We start from the raw sequence: 21807 nt of genomic DNA, 5'->3' as shown, positions 1-21807 counted from the left end.
ATTGGGATGGAGGAGTTGAGAAGGGACTAACTTTTAATTTTATTGTATTTTCTATGTATTTTTATTGTTCTAACCTGCCTGGATTCCTTGTGATTGGGCAGACTATAAATAAATCATATTATTATTATTATTATTATTATTATTATTATTATTATTATTATTATTATTATTATTATTATTATTATTATTGTGTGATATCATTTTAATGGGCCATTAGACTTCATATGAGGAGAGGCTGAAGGAGCTAGGCATGTTTAGCTTGATGAAGAGAAGAATGAGGGGTGACATGATCACACTCTTTAAATACCTGAAGAAGAGAGTAAAGGCTGGCTCTCTGCTGCCTCAGAGGTCTAATGGTTTTAAATTACAAAAGGGTAAGTTTTGATTGACCATTAGGAACGTCTTAACAGTGAGAACCGTTTGGCAATGGAACCAATTGCTAGAGAGGTGGCAAGATCGCCTTCACTGAATGTCCTGTTGGGGATGCTTTATGAATGCATTTTGTTTTTAGACCTGGGTCCCATCTCTAAGATATCTCATTATGCAATGCAGGCATTGCAAAATCCGGGGGGGGGGGGGGGATCCGAAATACTGAACACTGTATTTTAAAAATGAACCTGTATTTTAAAAATGAACTGAGCTAATGTTTAATCTCACCTATCCTTAGTTTTCAAAGCCTGCAATCTTGTCCTTGGGTGGATCATATCAACTCAGGGGTATGCTAAATGGGGAGGTCACATCTGATGTTACTACGTGATGGCTATGTTTTGTTTTGCATGCCCCATGCTGAATATTCAAGTTTCCAGCTATGAAGGAAGGACAGGCAATTTTCTGGGGGGTGGGGATGTCACTTCAGACAACAGCATGCAGTGCGAATTAAAACTAATCAACAGCTAGCCATAATGAGATCCTCTGAGATAATCTCTCTGAACCAATGAAATGGTATTATCAGGAAGAGTTTGTTCCAATCTTCCTCTCCTGTGGCGCCCATAATTATATGTTTGTTAATACATCAAGCTGATTCCCCCCACCCTGAACTGTTTTGTGCCAGTTAAACAGTTCTATTTAAGTAAAGATAATTTTACAATTAGCACTTATGGTCATGAAGAAGAGCTTCTGATGGCAATTATATATACAGCTGATGGTAGCAGCAAGTATTTACATCCCAGAGTGCTCCTTCACTGCTGAGCACTGTCTGAAGGCCATGACTTTTCCAGCAGACATCTTGTGACAGCGCAGAAGAGAGAGTAATAATGTAAACATGAAGCTGCAAACTTGCCAGCAGTCCCTCCATGAAGCAGAGAAATCACTGGCGTGTTCTGTGGGCCTGTGTTATACAGTCTCAGCTACACATTGCCATCATGTGATGTCCGGTGTCTGACTACCTTGGTGGCCAAGCAGATAGGTTTTGGAGTCTTTGTTAGCATCCTGGTCACATATATTAGGTCCAGTGGCATGAAAGGGTTCCTTTGTATTAGTGACCTTGTTGGATACTTTTTGCATTTGCTTTGCTGTTTGAGGCTGGGAAAAGAAAAGATAGGAAGGCTGAGAGTGCACTGGGGGAGTGTATTTTTCTTTGTTGCTAACCTGCTTGCACAGCTCTCATAAACTATGACGGGTGGTGGTTCATGCTGTATTTGATTTTCTTTGTTTGCTTTTGCACTTTACTTTTCTTTGTTTGCCTTGCATCATATAACCCTTAAGCCTATCTTCTATCAGCCTTGGCTTGGTAGTGTTATCATAGCAACACAAGGCCAGACCTACCATTACTCAGAGTGAAACCAAAGGTGCCATATTGAGCCTGCTGGCCCTTTCCATGTCTCAGAGGACAGCCAGCTTCTATTTTTGATGGAAGGGAAACCATCTTGTCTTTTGCTCTAGGCTGCTGCCACACTGAAGAATTAATGCAGCTTGACATGGCTTTAACTGCCATGCCTCCATTCTTTGGAATCCTGGGAACTGTAGTTTGTTGTGACACAGAGGTCTCTGACAGAGAAGATTAAATTTCTCACAAAACTAGAAATCCCAGAATTCCACAAATAATTCCCACTGTGTGTGTGTGCCTTCAAGTTGCCTAATGACTTACGGTGACCTCAGTTGCTAGGTGGACTTAAATTAAAAGAATGAAAGAATTTCAGGCTGTAACGTTAAGAAATGCAACCAGCCAGTAACCTCCAACCTCCTAGACTTTATAAGTGGGAGAGAGAGAAAAATAATAATCCTGGATCTTGTCATTTTTACTTTGTAAGTTTGTTATCAAGAAATCAGATGGTTGCCTTGCAAAACAGTGCCTCTCTCATCAGTTTCTTTGCCAGATGGGCTTTCTTCACTGAAGATTTGTGTGAAGATACTCCAAATGTTCCATATTGTAATGTAATTTAATGTAGCACTGCATGATAGTATAAAGGCAAAGCTGATAGTAGTAGTCTTAGCTAAAGAACTATTTATGGCTGTCCCTGTTTACAGTCTGCTTTTATCTTTTATACCAAGTAAGTAAGAAAGAAGACAAACATAGCATCCCATAACTTCACGACCCTTGCTAGATTGCTTCACCTGGTCAGAAGAAGACAGAAACATGAGGAATGAGAGCAATGAAACTCTGAAATTGAAGGCTTTGTTGTGTGACCAACCTGTTCTAAACCACTGAAATGAAACCACACACATACAAAATGGGCATTTTATCCATTCTTCAGTTCTGCCTTTTACAGCCACTTTCGTAGCTGTAAAAACACTTACATGGAAGCTTTTTGAATATCTCTCTATTCTCTATTTCCATATGTTTCCCTTTTATTTTCCATGTCCATACCTTAATTCATTCTACTTATGCTTGGTAAACAAACATACTCATTTCCATGTTTCCTTTTCTAACCACTGCTCCTCCTGTGGAATGTGCTAGGGTCATATGGGAAAGAAGAAAAAGCAAATGTTTCAGGAGTAAAAGTGCATGTATGCTCCCAATTTTTAAAATTAAATAAGAATATAACCTGTCACTCAATCAAAGCCCCTTTTATGAAGAACCAAATATTCTAATCTAATAATTTAATAACATCTAAATATGCTAAACAGAATATCTACCATTATCCAGCCTTTCCCATACCTTCTAAATCAAACAGGACAGGAAAAGAATATCACTTATGGATTATGGTGAACCCAGCAGTGGTGGCTAGCATCTTAAATGTCAGTGAAGTGGTAGAACCATTCAGGTTTGGCTAATTTTAAAGAAGCCCAACTTGTTTAGGAACAAGCTTCAGCAGTTTAAGGTAATTAAAAATACCAGAAAGTTCCAGATTTTGTTCCTGTTCTTTCCTATTTTATTTTGGAGAGCCATACATGTTTTGTTTATAGAATATTTTGTGTCAGCGTCAGGTAAGACCAGGGACTTTTTATGCTAGCTCCCCAGGTCAATTTATTTTAACCCAATATAAAATTAGAAAGAACAAACTCTGGGACTTTTTAGTCAGCCTGGATACACCCTTAGGACTTCTTCAGACATTTTTTTAGCGTGACTATATAAATAATCTCATGCAATCTGATTTTGTTGTCCATGCTATTTTTTTTATTATCAAAACTGCATCTGTGCATCTCTGCAAGTTCTGTTGCTCATATGTATCAGCACTGCAAATAAAGATGGAGTGGTTGATACATCTGCATCATGGGGATACATCTGATGATGCGAGTGTATTCTAAAAACAGTCAAGGCATGCAGAATTTAATCTGGGTCTATATGCATTGGTTATTCACATGATAATGGAAATCTTTTAGGAAAATTTGGGGGCATGGAAACCCAAGTCTGATTATCCGGGCTGACATGGGATTTTTGGCAGCCCCTCTAAACTTATTAAGGTGCATTCGAAATGCATGTGAACAATAAATGTTCAACCCACTCTGTACCCCGATTATTTTTACCATCTGAATAACCCCCTAGAGAACTCCTGTAAAACCTGGATTAAAATGTGGATTTGCCATCCCACAAATATGTGAGCCAGGCTAGAGTTAGGATTAGAGAGCCATTGATTTTAATGCAGCCCCTTTCCTCTGTTTGTAACCCTTGCACGTTTTTTTAAAAAAAATACAATCTGATGGGGAAGGTGTAAACTTTCCCCACTAGTGCATATTTGACTGAATCTTGACTTGACTGCTGTTAATACCAAATGATAGGTCCAATATTGTTTACAGATGGGAAAAATGGGATAGGTGCGCGGGGTTGTGATAATCCCCCCCTACCCAATTGGGTTTAATGACAGGAGAAGGATGCTTGCTTCCTCCATGTAATAATCTCCTTTGACTTCACAGGTTTACAGAGGTGTGTGTGTGTTTTTAAAGATCTTCATCTGCATGTTACTTGTTTATCTTAGTTTGACCTGTAGTTTGACCCCAAGATATGCAAGAGGATTTCCAGCACACCAGTTGTTTTAATACTTGTCTTCATTTTTGTTTACCTTGATTTCTTGCCAGTCAGACAAGAATAGGAAATATTAAATAGAAGGTGGCATCTCCTACCCATGTTGAACTGTAGAGGGGAAACCAGACAAGAGTTTTTCTTGCAATGTAACCCATTGTTTACCAGTTGAATACAGTTCAGCTTCTTTCCACAGTTGTGTTCCAAGCCTATAGAGACAAGGTGCCACTATTGGTGATCCACTTCAACACCACTCTCCGTAAATGTGTCCTGCTTTCTCTCACCCTTGGAAGGTATTCTTGGAAGAAAGAAAGTACTGTCGTCCCTTCATATTTGTGGATTTGACTTTTGTAGATTTGATTATTTGCAGGTTTGATTTATATGTTCTCTCTAAGAATTTCCAGTGAAACTCTATGTTCAACTTCTTCTAGAGATTGCTATAGAGTACACTTCTCTAGGCATTTGTAGGTCCTCCAACACAATTCTGGCAGATGTTGTCCAAAGAGTTGTGCTGGAGGACCTAGAGATTCCTAGAGCTATCCTCTCAGGTAGAAAAAATAGTGTTTCTTTATTTGCAGTTTTCCATTTTCATGGGAACCCTACACCCCTAACCTCAGTGAATGTGGAGGGCCCACTGCAGAAATTAACTGTCAGCAAAGGGAGGGAGTAACGCTATCTGAACATAATGAAGTAGAAAGCACTGCAATCTCAACCATCCTCACTGTTATTTACTAGATTGACCTAATACAGATCCAGAGATCCACTAATCATCCTATCAAAACACTCTGCAAGTGAAGTGAATGATGTGGTGTGCATGGGACACAAGAAGGGAAAATATGGCCTGCTTTCTTATCTTGCCACTACCATGCAATAGTGCTGCATTTACCTAATATTTTGGGGGATGATAGCAACACGTAACAGTAGATTACTAAAAGCACAAAAAACAAAAACTAAATACTGCTGTAACAAGGAATACGGACACAGTACTTACAAAGAGTTGTAACTTTCCAACCTTAGTGCCTACTGGATGTGCTAGTACTTACTTGATCACTACATAAGTTGGTTCCCTTTCACTTTGCATTTGTTGGTATTCTGGTAATAGAGGGCGTATATAAATGTATCACTCCAAGATGAAACCTTTATTCAAATGTTAAAGAAAAATCCGACCAACCCCGGAGCTTACAGATCATGTAAAGTATAACACTCAAGAGTTTTAGAACAAATTGAAGCCTTTCACGTAAAAAGAGGAAACAGCATTCACATCTGACAGCAAGGCTGTCAGGCTGATAAAGGCTTGCTTTCAAAATATGCCAAGACACAAACTAATTTATGAACGTAGAAAAGTGCATAATACTGGGTGTCTAAATATATAAGGAATGTGCATATTGTAGAGAAGCTTGAGATGTGTGACACTTTCCCATGAGGCTTCAACCATATTGGTAGTCCCATCTAGAACATACCTAGTGAATCAATTATACTGAATTGTGAGTCAACTCTTATGTAAATTCCATTTATTTAGTGGGTCTACTCTACTTGGGATTCAAAAGGATTCAGGCCAGAGCAGCACACAGGTCATCCAATCACATCTTCATTATATTGCAATGTGTTATATTTCTAGTATTTCTAAATTTGTATCCCATCAAGAGAAGTTAAAAAATATTCATTTCCCCCCCTCATCCTCATTGAGAGAGACTATCTTGATGCAATGAGATGCCACAAAGAAAATAATGATGAACTACTACAAAATTTTTCATGAAATGTTTTATTACTAGCAGCAACAATAGCAAAAAATTGTTGTTATTGGTTTCTTTTGTTCATTTGTTTTTACAAAAGCATATCCCTTAAAATCTTTTTTTTAACAAAAAAACCATCATGAAATTTTCACCAAAACAATCTCAAAATGTGAAAAACCATTTTAAAAATGGGCTAACTCATGTGGTCTCTGCCAACAGGGGAAAAATATCTCAATTGCCCATTCTTTCATGTGAGAATGAGAGAAGCAAATATTTACATCCCTTGTCTCGACAAACTGATGACAATATGCAGATCTTATGGAAATCAGTGTTCTATTTTCCTTAAGGGTGATATATTTCCTCTTTCACAATGTGCCAGTGGTTATCCTCATTGCATTTTTGTGAGAAACTCTAACTAGAAGCCTTGAATGGAAATTATATAGTAGAGGTACACCTCTACAAATGTGCAGTGATGATCACAAACCAAACTAGGGGCAGTAGAAAATGGAGTAAAGAGTGGTTATGGAGAGTTTGGTTGTGGTTAAAGAAAGTCTGCTGATCCAAGAGTGACAACAGCCCTCCTATTGGTGACACCTTTCTCTTTTTTTATAGGCTGCATATCCTTCAGATGATATGGAAGCAAACTCAGAACAGCTCCTGGTTTCTTTGATATCAAGTACATCTCAGTTAATTTTGGTTGGCCTAAAAAAACCATTACGGAGAGCCAATGTGGTGTAGTGGTTTAAGTATTGAACTAGGAGTCTGGAGACCTAGTCTTTTTTCTTTAATAAAGTTTATTAATCTATATATGGTAAAATACATTCATACAAATACAAACAATAGTAGAACAGAAGCAAAACAAAGGTATAATGCACAGATAATCATCACTTATTAAATTCTTCTTTATCTTTATATCATCTCACTTCTTATCTAGTCTTGTCGTCTTCTTCACTTCTTCAGTTTCTCATGTAAGTCTGTTCTACCTTTAATATCTTTCATTCTTCTCCACAAACATACAACTTCCTCCACCTTTGATAGCTAATGTATAAACTCTCTGATATTTGATTATCCCATTTTTAATTAATCTATAATCCATCATAGCACATCAGGTTATGTATCAGATTATCCAATCCATATTAAACAAATTGTAATTCTATGGATAACCTATTTGTCTACTCAAATCATTTTCCAAAATCAAGTTAAATCTTAAGAGATTACATATCTAGTTCTATACTATTTTTAACTAATTGACATGCTATTCCTATAGCCTAAAATCCATTTCCAGCTATGACTTTCTAAGAAAGAAAAAACAATCAAAATATTTAGGTAGACATAATCAAGATAAAAATACAAGTCAATATAATTGAAGCCAAGCTCTCCCTCCAGTCCATCTGCCTTGGTCCAGGCCTCGGAGGTAGAGAGGAACTACTGGACCTCTTACCCTTTCCCTCCACCACTCCCTTCTCCTTCTGTGTCATGTCTTTTTAGATTGTAAGCCCGAGGACAGGGAACCGTCTAACTAAAAAGATTGCAGCGCTTCATAAATAAATGTTAATAATAATAATAATAATCAGCTGATGGCCCCACATCTTCTTTATAAATTCTAATACTTTCCCCCATTCTTCTGTTATTTCCCAGGAGTTGTCTTTTATCATCCAAGAGAGTTTGTCCATCTGTAATAAATCATATAGATAATTAATCAATTCTTCCAATTTTGGTATGTGTTTTGTTTTCCAATTCCTAGCATATAAGACCCTAGCTGCTCCAAGGGTCAGTTTTTTTCCATATTTTTTATCCAGATTTTCATCAAACATACTCAGAAGGATACATTCTAGAGTTTTATTTAAGTTTATCCCTAAGATCTTGTTTATATTTTCTACTATCTCTTTCCAAAATTTCCTCACTTTTTCGCACTCCCACCAGCAATGAATATATGTACCCAATTTAACCCTACATTTCCAACATAATTTATTTGCTTTCTTGTACATTTTAGCTATCTTATCTGGCGTTAAATGCCAGGAGACCCAAGTTTGAATCCTGGTTCAGCCATGGAAACCCACTGAGTGACCTTGGGTAAGCCATACTCTCTGAGTCTCAGAGGATGGCAACAGCAATCCTCCTCTGAAAAAAACTTACCTACAAAACACCATGACAGGTTCACCTTGGAGTTGCCACATGACAACAACAACATTACACTAATATTGATTTTGGATTTTCCTTCTTTTTGGTCAACATGGCTTCCTTTGCTTTTTATGCACCTTTATTTAGAACATCTCAGGAAATCATTTCACAAATTCAGGATGAGCTGCTGCAGTCCCAAAGACAGAAAGGGCAATTCAAACAAATTGGAAACTGCAAGGCAAATGCTAATTTTAGATGCTTGCCTAGGTAGTCAGTAAATTAAAACTTTGCTTGAGGGAAAAAAGAAAAAGAAAGCTCTTCACCAACATGTTGTTGTTAACACTTAAAAATAACAGCCATCGTGAAAAAAACTCAAGCAAAAATGTCTAGTTGTAGGAGGATGTTTTAGTTTAGGGACTTTATCACAAGGGGAACAATCGGGGTTTTAAAGAGTCATTATCTTGTGAAAATCGCATGACTGTGATTAAGATTTTCACACACAGGTCTTATCCTGGGAATAACCAAGGAAAACCCAGCAACAAATCACTGGGTGATAAAGTCCTAGGTGAGTGGAAGCTTTAAAAGTGTCATTCTTTGGGTTTTAGACAGTTGCTATTTTTTTTAAAAAATATTATCTTTTTATTAAGAAAGGAAGCAAAGATGATATATGTATCTCTCCATATACAGAGTATTTTCTAAAAAATACATTAAAACATGTATATACAACCTATCTTACTATTGCATTATTTATATTATAATCTTCTAATTTCATTGTTGTAATCTTCTACCAATCATTAAACACTTATGACTTCCCTCTATCCCTGTGTTGCTCATTTCTTTACATTTCAGTTTTCCCTTCTGTTCTTGCCAACATATTATTCTAGACATCCTATGTGAAATTTTCTAAATTTTTCCCATTTGGCTTCTGGGCTTTATAATAACAATCAGTTTAACAAAATATACACATAAACATATTTATCTTACATCTGAAATAGGTTGTGATTATTTGAGTGTTTGAATAATAATAATTATTATTATTATTATCATTATCATTATCATTATTATTATATTTTCTGTCTCTCCCCAAGGCTCCATTTTGACACATTAAAACAATTTTAACAATTGTTAACATATTAAAATACAAAACATAATTAAAAATTCACAAACTCACAGTTAAAATATAACACTATAAAATTATTAAGATATGTAAGTACATATACAATCAAAAAGTCATGATTTAAAATTGACTGGGTAGGCCTGCTGGAAGAGATATGTCTTTAATGCTCTTTTAAAAGCAGTCAGCATTTCAACTGTTGTATCTCTTCTGGCAGGAGGCTTTGTTAACTGAAGTATGCCTGTATTGATATAAGGCTATGAAGAAAAAAAGTTAACAGCAAACTTTTTAATTTTCTATTTCTTTAGCTAACATCACATTTAAAACAATATAGTACAATTTAAAAAACAATACAAAAGATGGAATAAGAGCATGCCTATAAGATTAAAAATTTATGAAGTTGGATATTAAAATGTATTAAAGACTGGATACAAAACTTTAAAACCGCACAGCATTAAAAGCTCAGCCCTAGTCAGCTTGTAAAAATGTCTCTCTACAGAAGGAGAGGAAGGATGTGGCCATGCCCAAAGGCAGACCAATGGAAAGCAGCAGTCCTCCCTCTCCCACCCCTAGCTTGGTGTTTTGTACTAAGCAAGATAGATTTTCCTTGAGCATGGAGGTTTCATCAATAGGTTTGAATGGTTTTCTGTGTGTGAGGTTGAAGAATTAAGTGAAACTCCTCAACCAGTGGGAAAAATCTCACGATCAGAATAAATGACATAATTAATGACAGGCATTCCTCAATTAACAAAGAATCCACACTTTCCCTCCCTCTGGGGGAGATAAAGGGGGCCTCCCTCTCCAGAATTGGTGCCTTTTTTGAGGGAGGGAAGGAAACATCCTTTCTCATTCCTCGCTGGGTGGTCTTCTGGTGCCTCCAAAGCCAGGGATCATGGGGGAAGGATGGCTGCAGGGTGAACAGAGACTCTTCTCTGTTCCAAACGGGCTGTAAACATTTTGCAGGTTTTTGGGGTGTGGGAAAAGAGCACACATGACCCTTTTGCAAGGCAGGACTGGGGGAAAAGAACATAATCCGAATCAGAATCGCTCCAATATAATCCGTTTTATCTGCCAAGTGGGAATGCCCCCCTAGAGGCTGGAAGGGGGGCAGGTTCGCCTAGTAAGAGGGCTCCAACCCAGGAAGAAATACAACAACAACAATAATAATAAGTAGTAGTAGTAGTGGTGGTGATTTTTGTATCCCACCTTTCTCCTCAGAGAGGGACCCCAAACAGCTTTGGGTTATTTATTATTAATAATAATAACAATAATAAGTGGTGGCGATTTTTGTATCCCACTTTTCTCCTCAAATTGGGACCCAAAGCAGCTTTGGGTTAATAATAATAATAATAATAATAATAATAATAATAATAATAATAATAATGGCTCTTAATATTAGCAGTCACATTAACTTTGTAGTTATTATTGTTGCTGCTGCTGTGTGTGTGTGTGTGTGTGTGTGTGTGTGTGTGTGTTGTGTGCCTTCAAGTCTTTTTTGAATTATGGTGACCCTATCACAGGGTTTTCTTGGCAAGATTTCTTCAGAGGGAGGTTTGCCACTGCCTTCCCCTGAGGCTGGGAGAGCATGACTTCCCCAAGGGATTCCATGGCTGTAAAGGAGGTTAGATCTAATTTGTTTCCATTCATGGAACCTTAGAGCTGGAAAGGACCCTCAAAGGTCATCTAATCCAGCCCGAACCTGCCATGCAACGACAGGGTCATTTTTGTAAAACAAATGGGGTTTTGCCATTGTCATCCTCAGAGGCTGAGAGCATATGACTTGCTGTTATTTTGTAAGCCCTAAGACCTTTTTGATCTTGCTGTGTGTGTGTTTAGACTTTTGAATTATATGGTATAATTTATACACCTCAAATCAATATACTAAACCACAACAAACCATTGAGGCACTGAGACAAGTTTGTAAAGATGCCCTGTTTATATGTCTCTTCCTCGTAAATAGGACCAATATCTAAATAATTTTTCACATTGCTTTCAATTTATCATGTTATGTGCCTTCATATTGTTATTATTTTGTCAAGTTTTAGGCCTAACTTAACTTAGCAGTTAATATTGAGCATGTTTTTACCTTATAAGACTAATAAGCCTTGTTTTTACCTTATAAGCCTGCATGCATGTCACGTTAGAATATTTTAATTCTTAATAAAGAAATTTGTTATAATTTTTGACTGGTTTTATTTTACCACATTGTCATAATGGCTTTATTCTCCCAAAATTGTAGGCTATTGATAAACCACTCACCAAGGTTATGAATATTTTGGTTTATTGTTATATAACCCCTTAATATTAACATTACGGGGACTTTCTGGGGATTTTGACCAAATATTTTGGGTAATGGGGAATTCCGGGGATTTTGGTAAAACATTCCAGGGACTATCTTTGAGGCTTGTTGGCAACACTCAGCCAGAGCTCCCTGCGTGGGGCTTGGGGAAGGCGCAAGGGCAGTGGGAGCTCCTGAGAAAAGGAAGCCAGGGAGCAAGCCCTCTTTTCTCTTTTTCCTCCCCATCCCTTCACTCTAAGGGCAAACTTCTCCACCTACTCAAAAACTTCCCTGTCCCAGCTTGCTTTATTTTTCCTTCCCCGCAAAAGACGACTCTCCTGCCTCTCATTTCCCCTGAATGAACCTGATGAGCCCTTGGCAATGGCACTGAAGTGGAGCAGCCCCCTCCCCGCCTCTTTCCCCTTCCTGAGGTTAATGCTTGACTTTCTTTCTGTGCCTGGGGGCTCTTAGCCTCTCAAAATGGTGGCACTTAGTCTGCCCGCCCCTTTCCCCAAATCCTGGCTACGTCCCTGAGTGGGAAAGGAAGAGGCTGCTCAGAATGTCTGAATCTCTGACACCAGAAAGTTAAAAAATACAAGTGTTATCTTTCCCTAGATTCCAATAGTTACTTATGGTATGGTGGAGCTCTCATTTTCAACCATGTGTACTAGACCCTCCAAACCTCCCCTCCCTCCCCTTCTTAATTAAAACATCAAGTCTTAAATAACAAGCAAACACTCATTTGGATTGTTCATGCTATTCGTCATACCCTGAAAACCTATCTTACTGACGGCCAAGTGATCTCATCACCCCAAAACCAAATGCTGCAGTGGCTGCTAAAACAGTTCCAACTGCCCCGAGAATTCCAGCTCCTCTGATGACCTGCAGGAAAGAAGAGATTTAAGGGTTTTTATACACAGCAGTTGATCTCCCAACAATATTTATCTGAAACTTTGCTAAAGCTGTCTATACTTTAAAAGACAATTTCTAATTGTTAGGTATAACAGTGAAATAAACTCAGCATTTCAAAACTTAGAAATACAATATTAAACTTAGCTCCGTATAAAGGATACCTGAGTACTATTGGTTGGAAAAGTACAATAGACATAAAGACCTCCAATATTCCACTACCATCTTCAGGCTCTTTAAGAGACAACTTTGAAATCTGGAGTTGATATTGTGATTCTTGAATTGAAAATTTAAATTTCTAAACTGTAGAACAAGTATATCTCAACTAAAAATGTGGATGCAGTTCCCAAGAATTACTTCTTTAACGGAAAATTTGGTATCAGATCCTGAAATAACTAGACAAGAATATGGATAGGTTCCTGCACCAAAAGAAGAGCAGTAAACTTGGGGGGGTTGTTGTTGTTTTTTTACAAAACAATATGCATATAGTTTTTTGTGGGTTTTTCGAGCTATGTGGCCATGTTCTAGCAGAGTTTCTTCCTGATGTTTCGCCAGCATCTGTGGCTGGCATCTTCAGAGATGCATATATGAAATGAAACAACAGGTAAGCCTTGAATAAGTAAAGAAAAACATTTTGAACTTTCTTGAGAGTACATGAAGGCTTCTTTCAAAATGCATCCTGGGAAGACTATTTCTTTAAACAGCCTCCAACCTTGTTATGTTTTCCATTGGGGTAGCCAAACTGCTAGATTTATACCTTTTTTAAAAATGTGATAGGGGGTAGCTGGTGCAGCAAGTTTATTTTCTTTCCCCCCTTCTCTCTATTCTGCTGCTCACACACACTCAGGAAGGGATTCTAGAGGCAGCTGTACATTGCCTGTTGTAGGCAGGCACCCAGAGCTAGTAGGATTGGCTACAGCTAAGCCCAATCTTTCTCAGGTCAAGCTTTATTGCATTGCTTACTGCAAAAACATGGGAGATTATTGCCCACGCTGTATCCCATCTTTCTCCTGATGGGATACATGCATGGTTAAGTTCCAAAGATGGGTCTCACTGCATTCACCCATGGCTGGGCATATGCTGCCCATCTGCAGCATGGGCTTATCCCACAGCTTTTCAAGGATGGGAAAATCCCATCTTTGAAAAGCCATGGGATAAACCCGGGTTGCAGATGGGCTGCAGACGGGCTGCATATGCCTGGCCATGGGAAGACTCATCTTTGGTACTTAAACAGGCATGTACAGTGGTGCCTCGGGTTACGAAATTAATTCGTTCCGCGGCTAATTTCGTAACCCGAAAAACCTTCGTAAGCCGAATTGCCATAGGCGCTAATGGGGAAAAAGCCGCGGCTCCGCCGCGGCTCCATTTAAAATAGCGCCGGAGTTTTTTCGTAACCCGAAAAAACTTTCGTAACCCGAAACAATAATTCCCTATGGGATTTTTTCGTATCCCGAAAAATTCGTAACCTGGGTATTTCGTATCCCGAGGTACCACTGTATCTTGTTGGGAGAAACAGGATACAGAATGTGTGATAATCTCCATTGCTGCTGCTAGATACCAAAAGTCTGTGTTTCTCCAGCCCTCCTTCGTCACCATCCCAGTGCAGATGCTGATGAAAAACCATCCAGATAGACAGAAGACAAAGAAGAAAAGAGGGCTGGGTGGGCAGAAAAAGGCTCTATTTGACAGGCAAATTATTCTAAATTTTCTGTTAGTTTCTGGCCTAGTTAGCAAGCCTTTGCCAAATGAACCACAAATTTCCAGTTTTGTCCCTTTACAGCCTCTCAGAAACTCAGATCTAGACTAGACAAAAAGTATGTACCATATTATCTACTCCATTTTCTTCAGCACACAAAACTGATACAAAAAGTTAATTATTTATTACCTCCAAGTGAAATGTCCAGTACTACCTACCTGGTCACATTCGTACCGCCCATAACGTAGATTGTTGGCAAAATGCTCAAAGTTCATTGTGACTACATTGTAGTCGATCTTTTTTCCAACCATTTGGAGTGCACTTTGAACTATTTCCTGCCTGGATTTGGGACTATATTTATTGTCATGCTTATTTTTGACTCTCCACTTGTTTCCCTCTGTCACTTCTGAAAGCCGTTGTTTCTTCACCAGTGCCTTTTTTGTACTGGCAGACAGAGAAAATGATGTATTTGGGCGACTCCCATCTAAAACAAGAAAAACAAAAACACAAACTCTATTTGCTAATACAGAATGCTCAAGCACACAAAATTTCAAACCTTTCACAGGCTACCTTCTCATTATTACAAAACCAAAACATTCTTCTCTTTCTGTTTTCCCATGGAGCTCTATGTTTATTTGCTATTGCAGTTGTTCTCAAGAGACTGACCTTGGTTCTACTGCAAACAAATACTAAGGAATGTGGTCAAACAAGTGTTCAGCTTTTAACACCCACAGTATATCCCATCCTCTGCCCACATTGTGTATTATCTATTAATTGTTCAGCTAATAACCAGAAAGTGCATTTACACCATTTTAACAGTCGAAACCATGCCTGGCAAGATGAAGGTTTCACTCCTAGTAGCTATTCTTATGTGGGAGGGGGTACTGTAAAGGGCCCACAGACGTCTCAGAATCTGGGGAGACTCAAGGCCCGTTCCCACTGGGTCTGCCACGGGAAAAACCTCGATTCCAAACTATGAAAAGAGGGCCTGTTTGGAATAGGAGTTTTCTCTTGGCATGCTTGTCATTCCCATTGGGGAAGACAAGCAGCCATGCCTTTCCTCTGGTCCTCATCCTCTTCCTCCTCCACCTCCTCCATGCTGCTGCCCAGCCTCCTTCTGTTTCACTGCGGAAGGAGAGAGGCAGCAGGCTGGGAGTATGGAGGCATGTATTCATGCACGCGTAAGTGTGCGCACATCATCTATCCTCCATCCTTCGTCCCTCAGGCCTGCTGCCTCTCTCCTTCCGCCCCCCGGCCTCCTTCTATGTAGGCCTGCCGGGGCAGAGAAACAGAAGGAGGCCGGGCAGCAGCATGGAGGAAGAGGAAGAGGACCGGGGGAGAGGACTGCTGCTGCTGCTGCCACTGCTGCCAAGCCCCAGCCACCAGCACCCAGGTAGGCAGGGAGACCAGGGAAGGAAGGGAGAGAGGAAGGGAGGGAGGGAATGCCAGTGACAGTGAATTGGAAGGGGCCATTGCAGCTTCTCCTGTCATTTCCCTGTCATTGGCGGCAGATGTGAATCCGCCTGTGGTTTCCACTGGGATGGATCGATTTGTTTTACAATAAATCAAGTCATCCCAAAAAAACACCACTGTAAAAGTGGTGTCAGGAAACCTTGGGGTTTTTGGGTTTGACCCACGTTTTCCCCTTTGAAATCGATTTGATAAGGATCAGAATCGATTTCAAATGGAAACTAGGGTCATTTACCTCGCATCCTGCTGCAATTTTTTTCGTAGTGGGAATGGGGCCTGAGAGGGGATCCCCAAAAAGAATACCCAAATGGACCTCCTGAATGCAGGAGATGAGGCTAAAAGGGATTCTCTTTTTTAAAGGAGTGGGGGCATTTGTCACTTTTCCTTTGATAAGAAATTCTTCTAAACTCCTTTGGGGCATTGTTTGGAAAGGCTCTTAAACCTTTATTCACTCTTTCAGTCTTACCAGCTGAAACCAGGTGCACCACATATCCATCACCTACATAGATAGCCCAATGTTGGTAACCACGTCGGTCAATCTCAATCAGGTCTCCTAGGTTTAGTTTCTGTAAAAGAAAAATGAGACAAGAAATAGCATTTCCCTTGTCTAAGGAGCTGTAATTCTGCAATATTTCTGGGTGCTGAGCTTTTTGCCAGGAGGGCATGGGGATAGGGTTGCCATAATTCTCTACTAAAAACCGGGACAAAATTTAGATCAAAATATAGGACAATTGTAGGATAAAATTTAGCTCAAAATGCAGGACATTTTTCTTAAATGTCCTACATTTTGGTCTAAATTGTATCCTACATTTTGTCCCGGTTTTTAGTAGAGAATTATGGCAACCCTACATGGGGACCACTAGTGATCATCTCAAAACTCATTGTGTTCTTGCCTATCCCACCAGTGTTGTTTTATTTCAACTAGAGCCCTGGTGTCTCTGATATCAGTAAAATGTTGAATCTGCTCTGGGGTTCAATTAGAACTTTAAAAGAGCAATTTGAAGTGCTAAATGCCATTCCCTAAACAGTTTCAGCAACTTGGATAGTTTTTTCAAAGGTATGGACTAAAGCCTGGAATAGGTTCATTTCCCAACTTTCATCAGAACCACCAGTCTAGGAAGTTTTAAGACTGAGCAGAAGAACAATTTCTTGACCAAACAGACACTGCACTCTCTCCCAGTTCAGCAATGTAAATGTAAAAGCAAACCCTCCAGCGTTATATTTCTAAAAGACTCTCACAATTACCTGAGACATGATGTCTTTTCTTCAGATCTCTGCTGCCTCTGGCTTTCGTTCCTTTCCTGTTTTCAAATATATAGCTTTGTGAGTCTCCTGGATAAACTACTGTTTTGTACTTTCACTTTCAGGAGCAGCTCAACTCAAGGAAATCAGGCACAATTTGTAATTCCTGAAAAATGCTAATCCTCAGGCTTCGGGAAGGAATACACTAGCTTCTGGCATTCAAATCAAAACTTTATTGCTGATAGACATTGATCTGCACCTTTTTAATATATCCAAATTATAATCTCTGACCTGCATCTTGATATCAAAAGTGCATCTTGACCTGAATAGTTATATGGCCCTCACATATGATCTAAAAGAACAGGTTCCCACTGAAACAAGGGGAAGCCATGAGTTTTGATATGTAAACAAATTTCCTTACCCAGCTTTGATGCCAGGAGCTGTGAAGATGCTATCAGGTATCATAAGGAAATGTCTCTCTTTGTGATTGAGGGGGAGCCAGGTGAATCAAAAGAATGACATTTGCATAGCCATTTGGGTCCCCACTCTGGCAGAAGCATTTGGTGAGATCAAAACATGGACCTAAGATGTGAAATACACTTCAAACAGTTTCCTTTGATTGCCCTTTGTCTAGAAACCCTTAAAGGTTCTCCTAAATTTAGGAATGTGCTGCTACCAGCCACTGGCTGCTGCCAGCCACACAGGCTGCTACTAGCCACTCTCACTGCTGACAGGAAAACAGCTATGTCAGTTTGAAGTTAGAGTCTCTCTCTGACTTGTCTGCTAAACCTTACATATTACGCAGACCTTCAGACAGACCCACACAAAAATTGGACTTCCCAAGATAGAACCTCTACATCAGGTGAGTATTTCCATTAGAAAGCCTAATATCTATCCCACATTTACTACGTTATTTCCTGAGTCTTGTATGAATGCATGTGCGTATGTGCCTGTGTGTTTGAATCCCTGTTTCCAATAAAAGAGACATTGATTGTACTTAGAGCTTCTGCCTCATTTCTGGATTTCTAGTTCCTGGTATACAGATCGAAGGGGCGATCCCTAAGGTGTAGTAACAGGCCTCCTCTTGTGACCTTGAGCTAATTAAATTCCCCATTGATAATTTGGTCATTGTTCACTGTTACTGCTTTTGACCAAAGGTCAAAAGCACCTAGTTTCTGGGAAATCACTCTGCTGTAAGGAATCACATATTTACCCACTTACAAATAAGGGCATCATTAGGAGGATGCGGGAGATGTGGGCTGCACCAGGTGACACCTGAATGGGGGTGACACTCAGTTGGTGCCCCTGCCTGCTGTGGCTGCTAGGATGTGTGTGCCGTGCTGCTGCCACTTGGCACACAATGCCACACAGTGCTGGGTCTGGCAGGGCTGCTGGCTGGGAGTAGAAGCTGCTAGCAGCAGCAGCAGCGGTGGTACTGCAGGCTCCCTTTCTGCTGCCATTGCCTTTATTTCCCTCCTACCCAGCTGCTGGGTGGCAACAGGTCATCGGCGCTGCCACCACTGACTTCCATCCATTATTGCCTTGGGCTCTTTTGACAGTTGAGAGCCCAAGGCCATGCATAGAGAAGCCCAAATGGGAGGAGGAAGTGTAGTGAGTTGGTTGCAAGCTCAATGCAGCCACCACCACCAAACTATAGAATCATAGAGTTGGAGGAAACCCCCTGCCATGCAGTCCAACCCCTGCCATGCAGGAAAACACAATCAAAGCACCCCCAACAGATGGCCATCCAGCCTCTGTTTAAAAACCTCCAAAGGAGGAGACTCCACAACTCTCTTAGGGAGTGTGTTCCACTGTCAAACAGCTCTTATTGTCAGGAAGTTCCTCCTAATATTGAGATGCAATCTCTTTTCCTGTAGCTACATGTCCTAGTCTCTGAGGCAGCAGAGAACAAGCTTGGTCCATCCACAATATGATATCCCTTCAAATATTTAAACAGGGGGCCCATTTGCACTAGGAAATAACACAGTGGAAACCAGGTTATTTCCATTGATTTGCCATGATTGAATCTCTCTGTGGCATTTTATCCCAATATCCTGATATCCCAATTCCCGTCCACACTTGGGAACAGGGTAAAATGCTATGGAGTGATTCGATCCTGGCAGTTGTGGTGGTGGGGGTAAATGGGCGGGTACAGGGGCAGATGAGGAAGAGGAGGGGCAACAGACGTTGCAGTGGGGGCAAGATGAAGAGGAGGTGGCAGGAAGAGAAAGAGCAGCGGCAACAGGGGGAGAGGAGGAGGAGGGAGGAAGAGCAGAGGCGGCTAGATGTTCCGACTTGTAAGTTCCCATTTGCAGCTCTCTCTCTCACACACACACAAAACGGTTCTCTTGAAAAGAACCTCTGAAATTCCTTTCTCTCTCTCCCCCCCAAAAAAAAAAAAAAAAACCCCACCACGGGTTTAGGGGGGATTTGCACTGAGACTCCTTGAATTCGGCTACAAAAAACATGGTGCAAGTGTGAATGATCCCAATTTAAACCAGTTTGCAAACCAGTTTAAAACATAGTTTGACTGGACCCAGGGCTGTTTTTCTCTGCTGCCTTGAGCTCTCTCAACCCTGGCCAGTTGCAAGCTCACTACAGCTGCTATCGCCTGACTGTTCTTCTCCACTACCTTAATCCCTTTTACCCTTGTCCAAGAGAGCCAAAGGGGAAGAATAGGTTCAGCAACCCAGTTGCAAACTTGCCACCACTTCCCATCTGTTCTTCTCCACTCCCTTGAGCTCTCTCAGCCCAGAGATCCCAAGGTTCCAAGAGAAGCAGCGGTGTGCTGAGCTGGTTGCAGCCAAAGATGGGGTGGGAGAAGGAGCTGCAGAACAGCAGGCCCACCCCTGCCAATGGCCACAGAAAGGGTGCTGGGAGGGGATGCCAGGAAATGGAGGCAGGATGGAGAGGGCAGTGAGGTGGTCAGGAAGAAGAGGGTGAATGGTAAATGCCCTTCCCTGCCTGCAGCCACTTCTCTTTCTACCGCCTCCTCCCCTCCCATGGTCCCCACATGCTGTCTCCCCTGCTGTGGCGGCCTGCCTGGGAGTGACACCATGAGTTTGCCGTAGTGACACTAACCCTAGTGATGCCACTGTTTACACATTTTCTGTCTCTGTCAAATTTCTGTAGAGAATTTTCAGAGAGACCAAGGTTCAAATCCCACTTGCCCATGGAAACCACTGCGTGACCTTGAACAAGTCACACTCTCTTAGCCTCAGAGGCAGGCAAAGACAAATCCCTCTGAACAAAATCTGCCAAGAAATTCCATAATAGTTTTGCTAATGGTCATCATACGTCAGAAATGACTTGAAGGCACACAGCAACAATTAATTGTGAACAAAAGGAGAATGTTCACAAGCGCCTGCTTGGAAGGTTATCATCTGCTATTGCAGCCCTAAAATCTGGCAGTGCCAGCAGAGGAGATCCACAAAACAGGTGAGGGGCTCATCATTACTCTTCCCTGGCTATCGCCTGCATGACATAAACTGTAAAGGGCAAGTGTTCGATTGAATCTTCCTCTGTTTCTTTATGCAAAGACACAACCCACCTACACACAAACACCTGCAGGAAGGGGCTATAGGGTTAAGGAGTCTTGGCAGTTGTGTAAGTGAGTGGGTGGCCATATCTTGCGTTCAGGTTAAATACATTTTTGTAGGATTACATTCAAGGCAGGGAAGACTTCTTATCTTTCATTATTGTGTAAATATCGTCACTCAATGTAGTCTTTACTTCATAATATGTTGAAGAAACACTAGTAATCAGACCAAAGATCGGATCTGTAATCTGAAATATTTGCCCTCACATTACTCAGTTCTTGTAGCTGGTTAATATTCCTCTAACTTGATACTAATATCAGTGCTATGTAGGTGTCAGGAGTTGTATACTGTATACACTTTGCTAGTCATGTAATTTGAGTACAGTTGACCCTTGCTATCTGCAGGGGAATCCATTCTGGACCTTGCCCCCATGGATAGCAAAAGATGCAAGACCTTAAGTCCTGTTCTTTTCAATGAGCATGTGTGCATGCCCACACCCACATGTACAGCTGTATGCATGTGCACCCACTGAAAAAACCAGGGCTTGCAGTCTGCAGAAGCTCAGATGAAAAGTCTGTGGTTGGTGTGGATGCACTGTAGTTGGTGTGAAGAAATATGTTATTTAAAAAAAACTATTGCACAGACCCAGGTGCAGAAATAACAAATGAAGGGAGGCACTATAGGAAGTACAGTTTATGAATATGTGTTCTCTGAGTTTTCGTTATCGAATGCTGGTTTTCTGGTGTCAAGCCAGACCATTTACTTCCTTGCCCACTTGCTCTTTCCCTCCCTTCTTTCTAAATCTCCACCCCTCCTTATGAAGGAGGAAAAAATACGGGGGGGGGGGGGAATTGAAGCATTTCTTCCACAAGCACTGTAAAGGCAGGCTTCTAGAACCACGGCGCTTTCTTCTTGGCCCCCCCTTTCCCCCTTTGTTTCCCCCCTTTCCAGTCTCTGTCTCCGATCATCGTATGGCATAGAAATATGCAGAAACATGTACATGAATGCTTTGGAAACACCCAACATGTCACCTCTGGAAGCGTGCATACAATGAAAGAGTGGTCAGTCTGACCCCACTTGAGAGGGTGGCCTGGTGGTGAAGAAATGTCTGTATCTTCTTTCCTCCTTTGAGTGTGGAGAAAGATACTACAAAGTATAGGAACTTGAGTTTGGGGCTGTAGGAGCAGTTGAGGTGGTAGTGGTGGTGGTTGAGGAGTAAGAGTAGAGAGGGTTGTGTAGTTGCCCCAGTCTAAGACTGGATATGTGAAGTGTTTTTATTGGTCATGTCACTGTTTGAAGACAGAAT

At 40.6% G+C, this 21807-nt stretch overlaps 1 protein-coding gene across 1 annotated transcript; it reads right to left on the bottom strand.

Moving 5' to 3' along the window:
- Nucleotides 1-7721: 7721 nt before the first annotated feature.
- LOC121933016 (phospholipase A and acyltransferase 2-like) lies at nt 7722-16974 on the bottom strand. The gene is made up of 5 exons (XM_042472205.1): nt 16966-16974; nt 16187-16286; nt 14469-14734; nt 12415-12527; nt 7722-7805 (listed from the first exon to the last, which is right to left on the bottom strand). The coding sequence occupies exons 1-4, from the start codon at nt 16972-16974 to the stop codon at nt 12429-12431; spliced, it is 474 nt and encodes a 157-aa protein (XP_042328139.1). The 3' UTR covers nt 7722-7805; nt 12415-12428.
- Nucleotides 16975-21807: the final 4833 nt, after the last annotated feature.

This window comes from Sceloporus undulatus, chromosome 6 (genome assembly GCF_019175285.1).
Source record: "Sceloporus undulatus isolate JIND9_A2432 ecotype Alabama chromosome 6, SceUnd_v1.1, whole genome shotgun sequence".
Lineage (NCBI taxonomy): Eukaryota > Metazoa > Chordata > Lepidosauria > Squamata > Phrynosomatidae > Sceloporus > Sceloporus undulatus.
This window is presented reverse-complemented; position numbering and strand designations above follow the sequence as displayed.

Coding starts and splice junctions, on each gene's coding strand:
- LOC121933016 (XM_042472205.1), bottom strand. Junction 14,735..16,186: donor GGTGCACCTGGTTTCAGCTG/GTAAGACTGAAA, acceptor TTCTTGTTTTAG/ATGGGAGTCGCCCAAATACA. Junction 12,528..14,468: donor GGCGGTACGAATGTGACCAG/GTAGGTAGTACT, acceptor TCTTTCCTGCAG/GTCATCAGAGGAGCTGGAAT.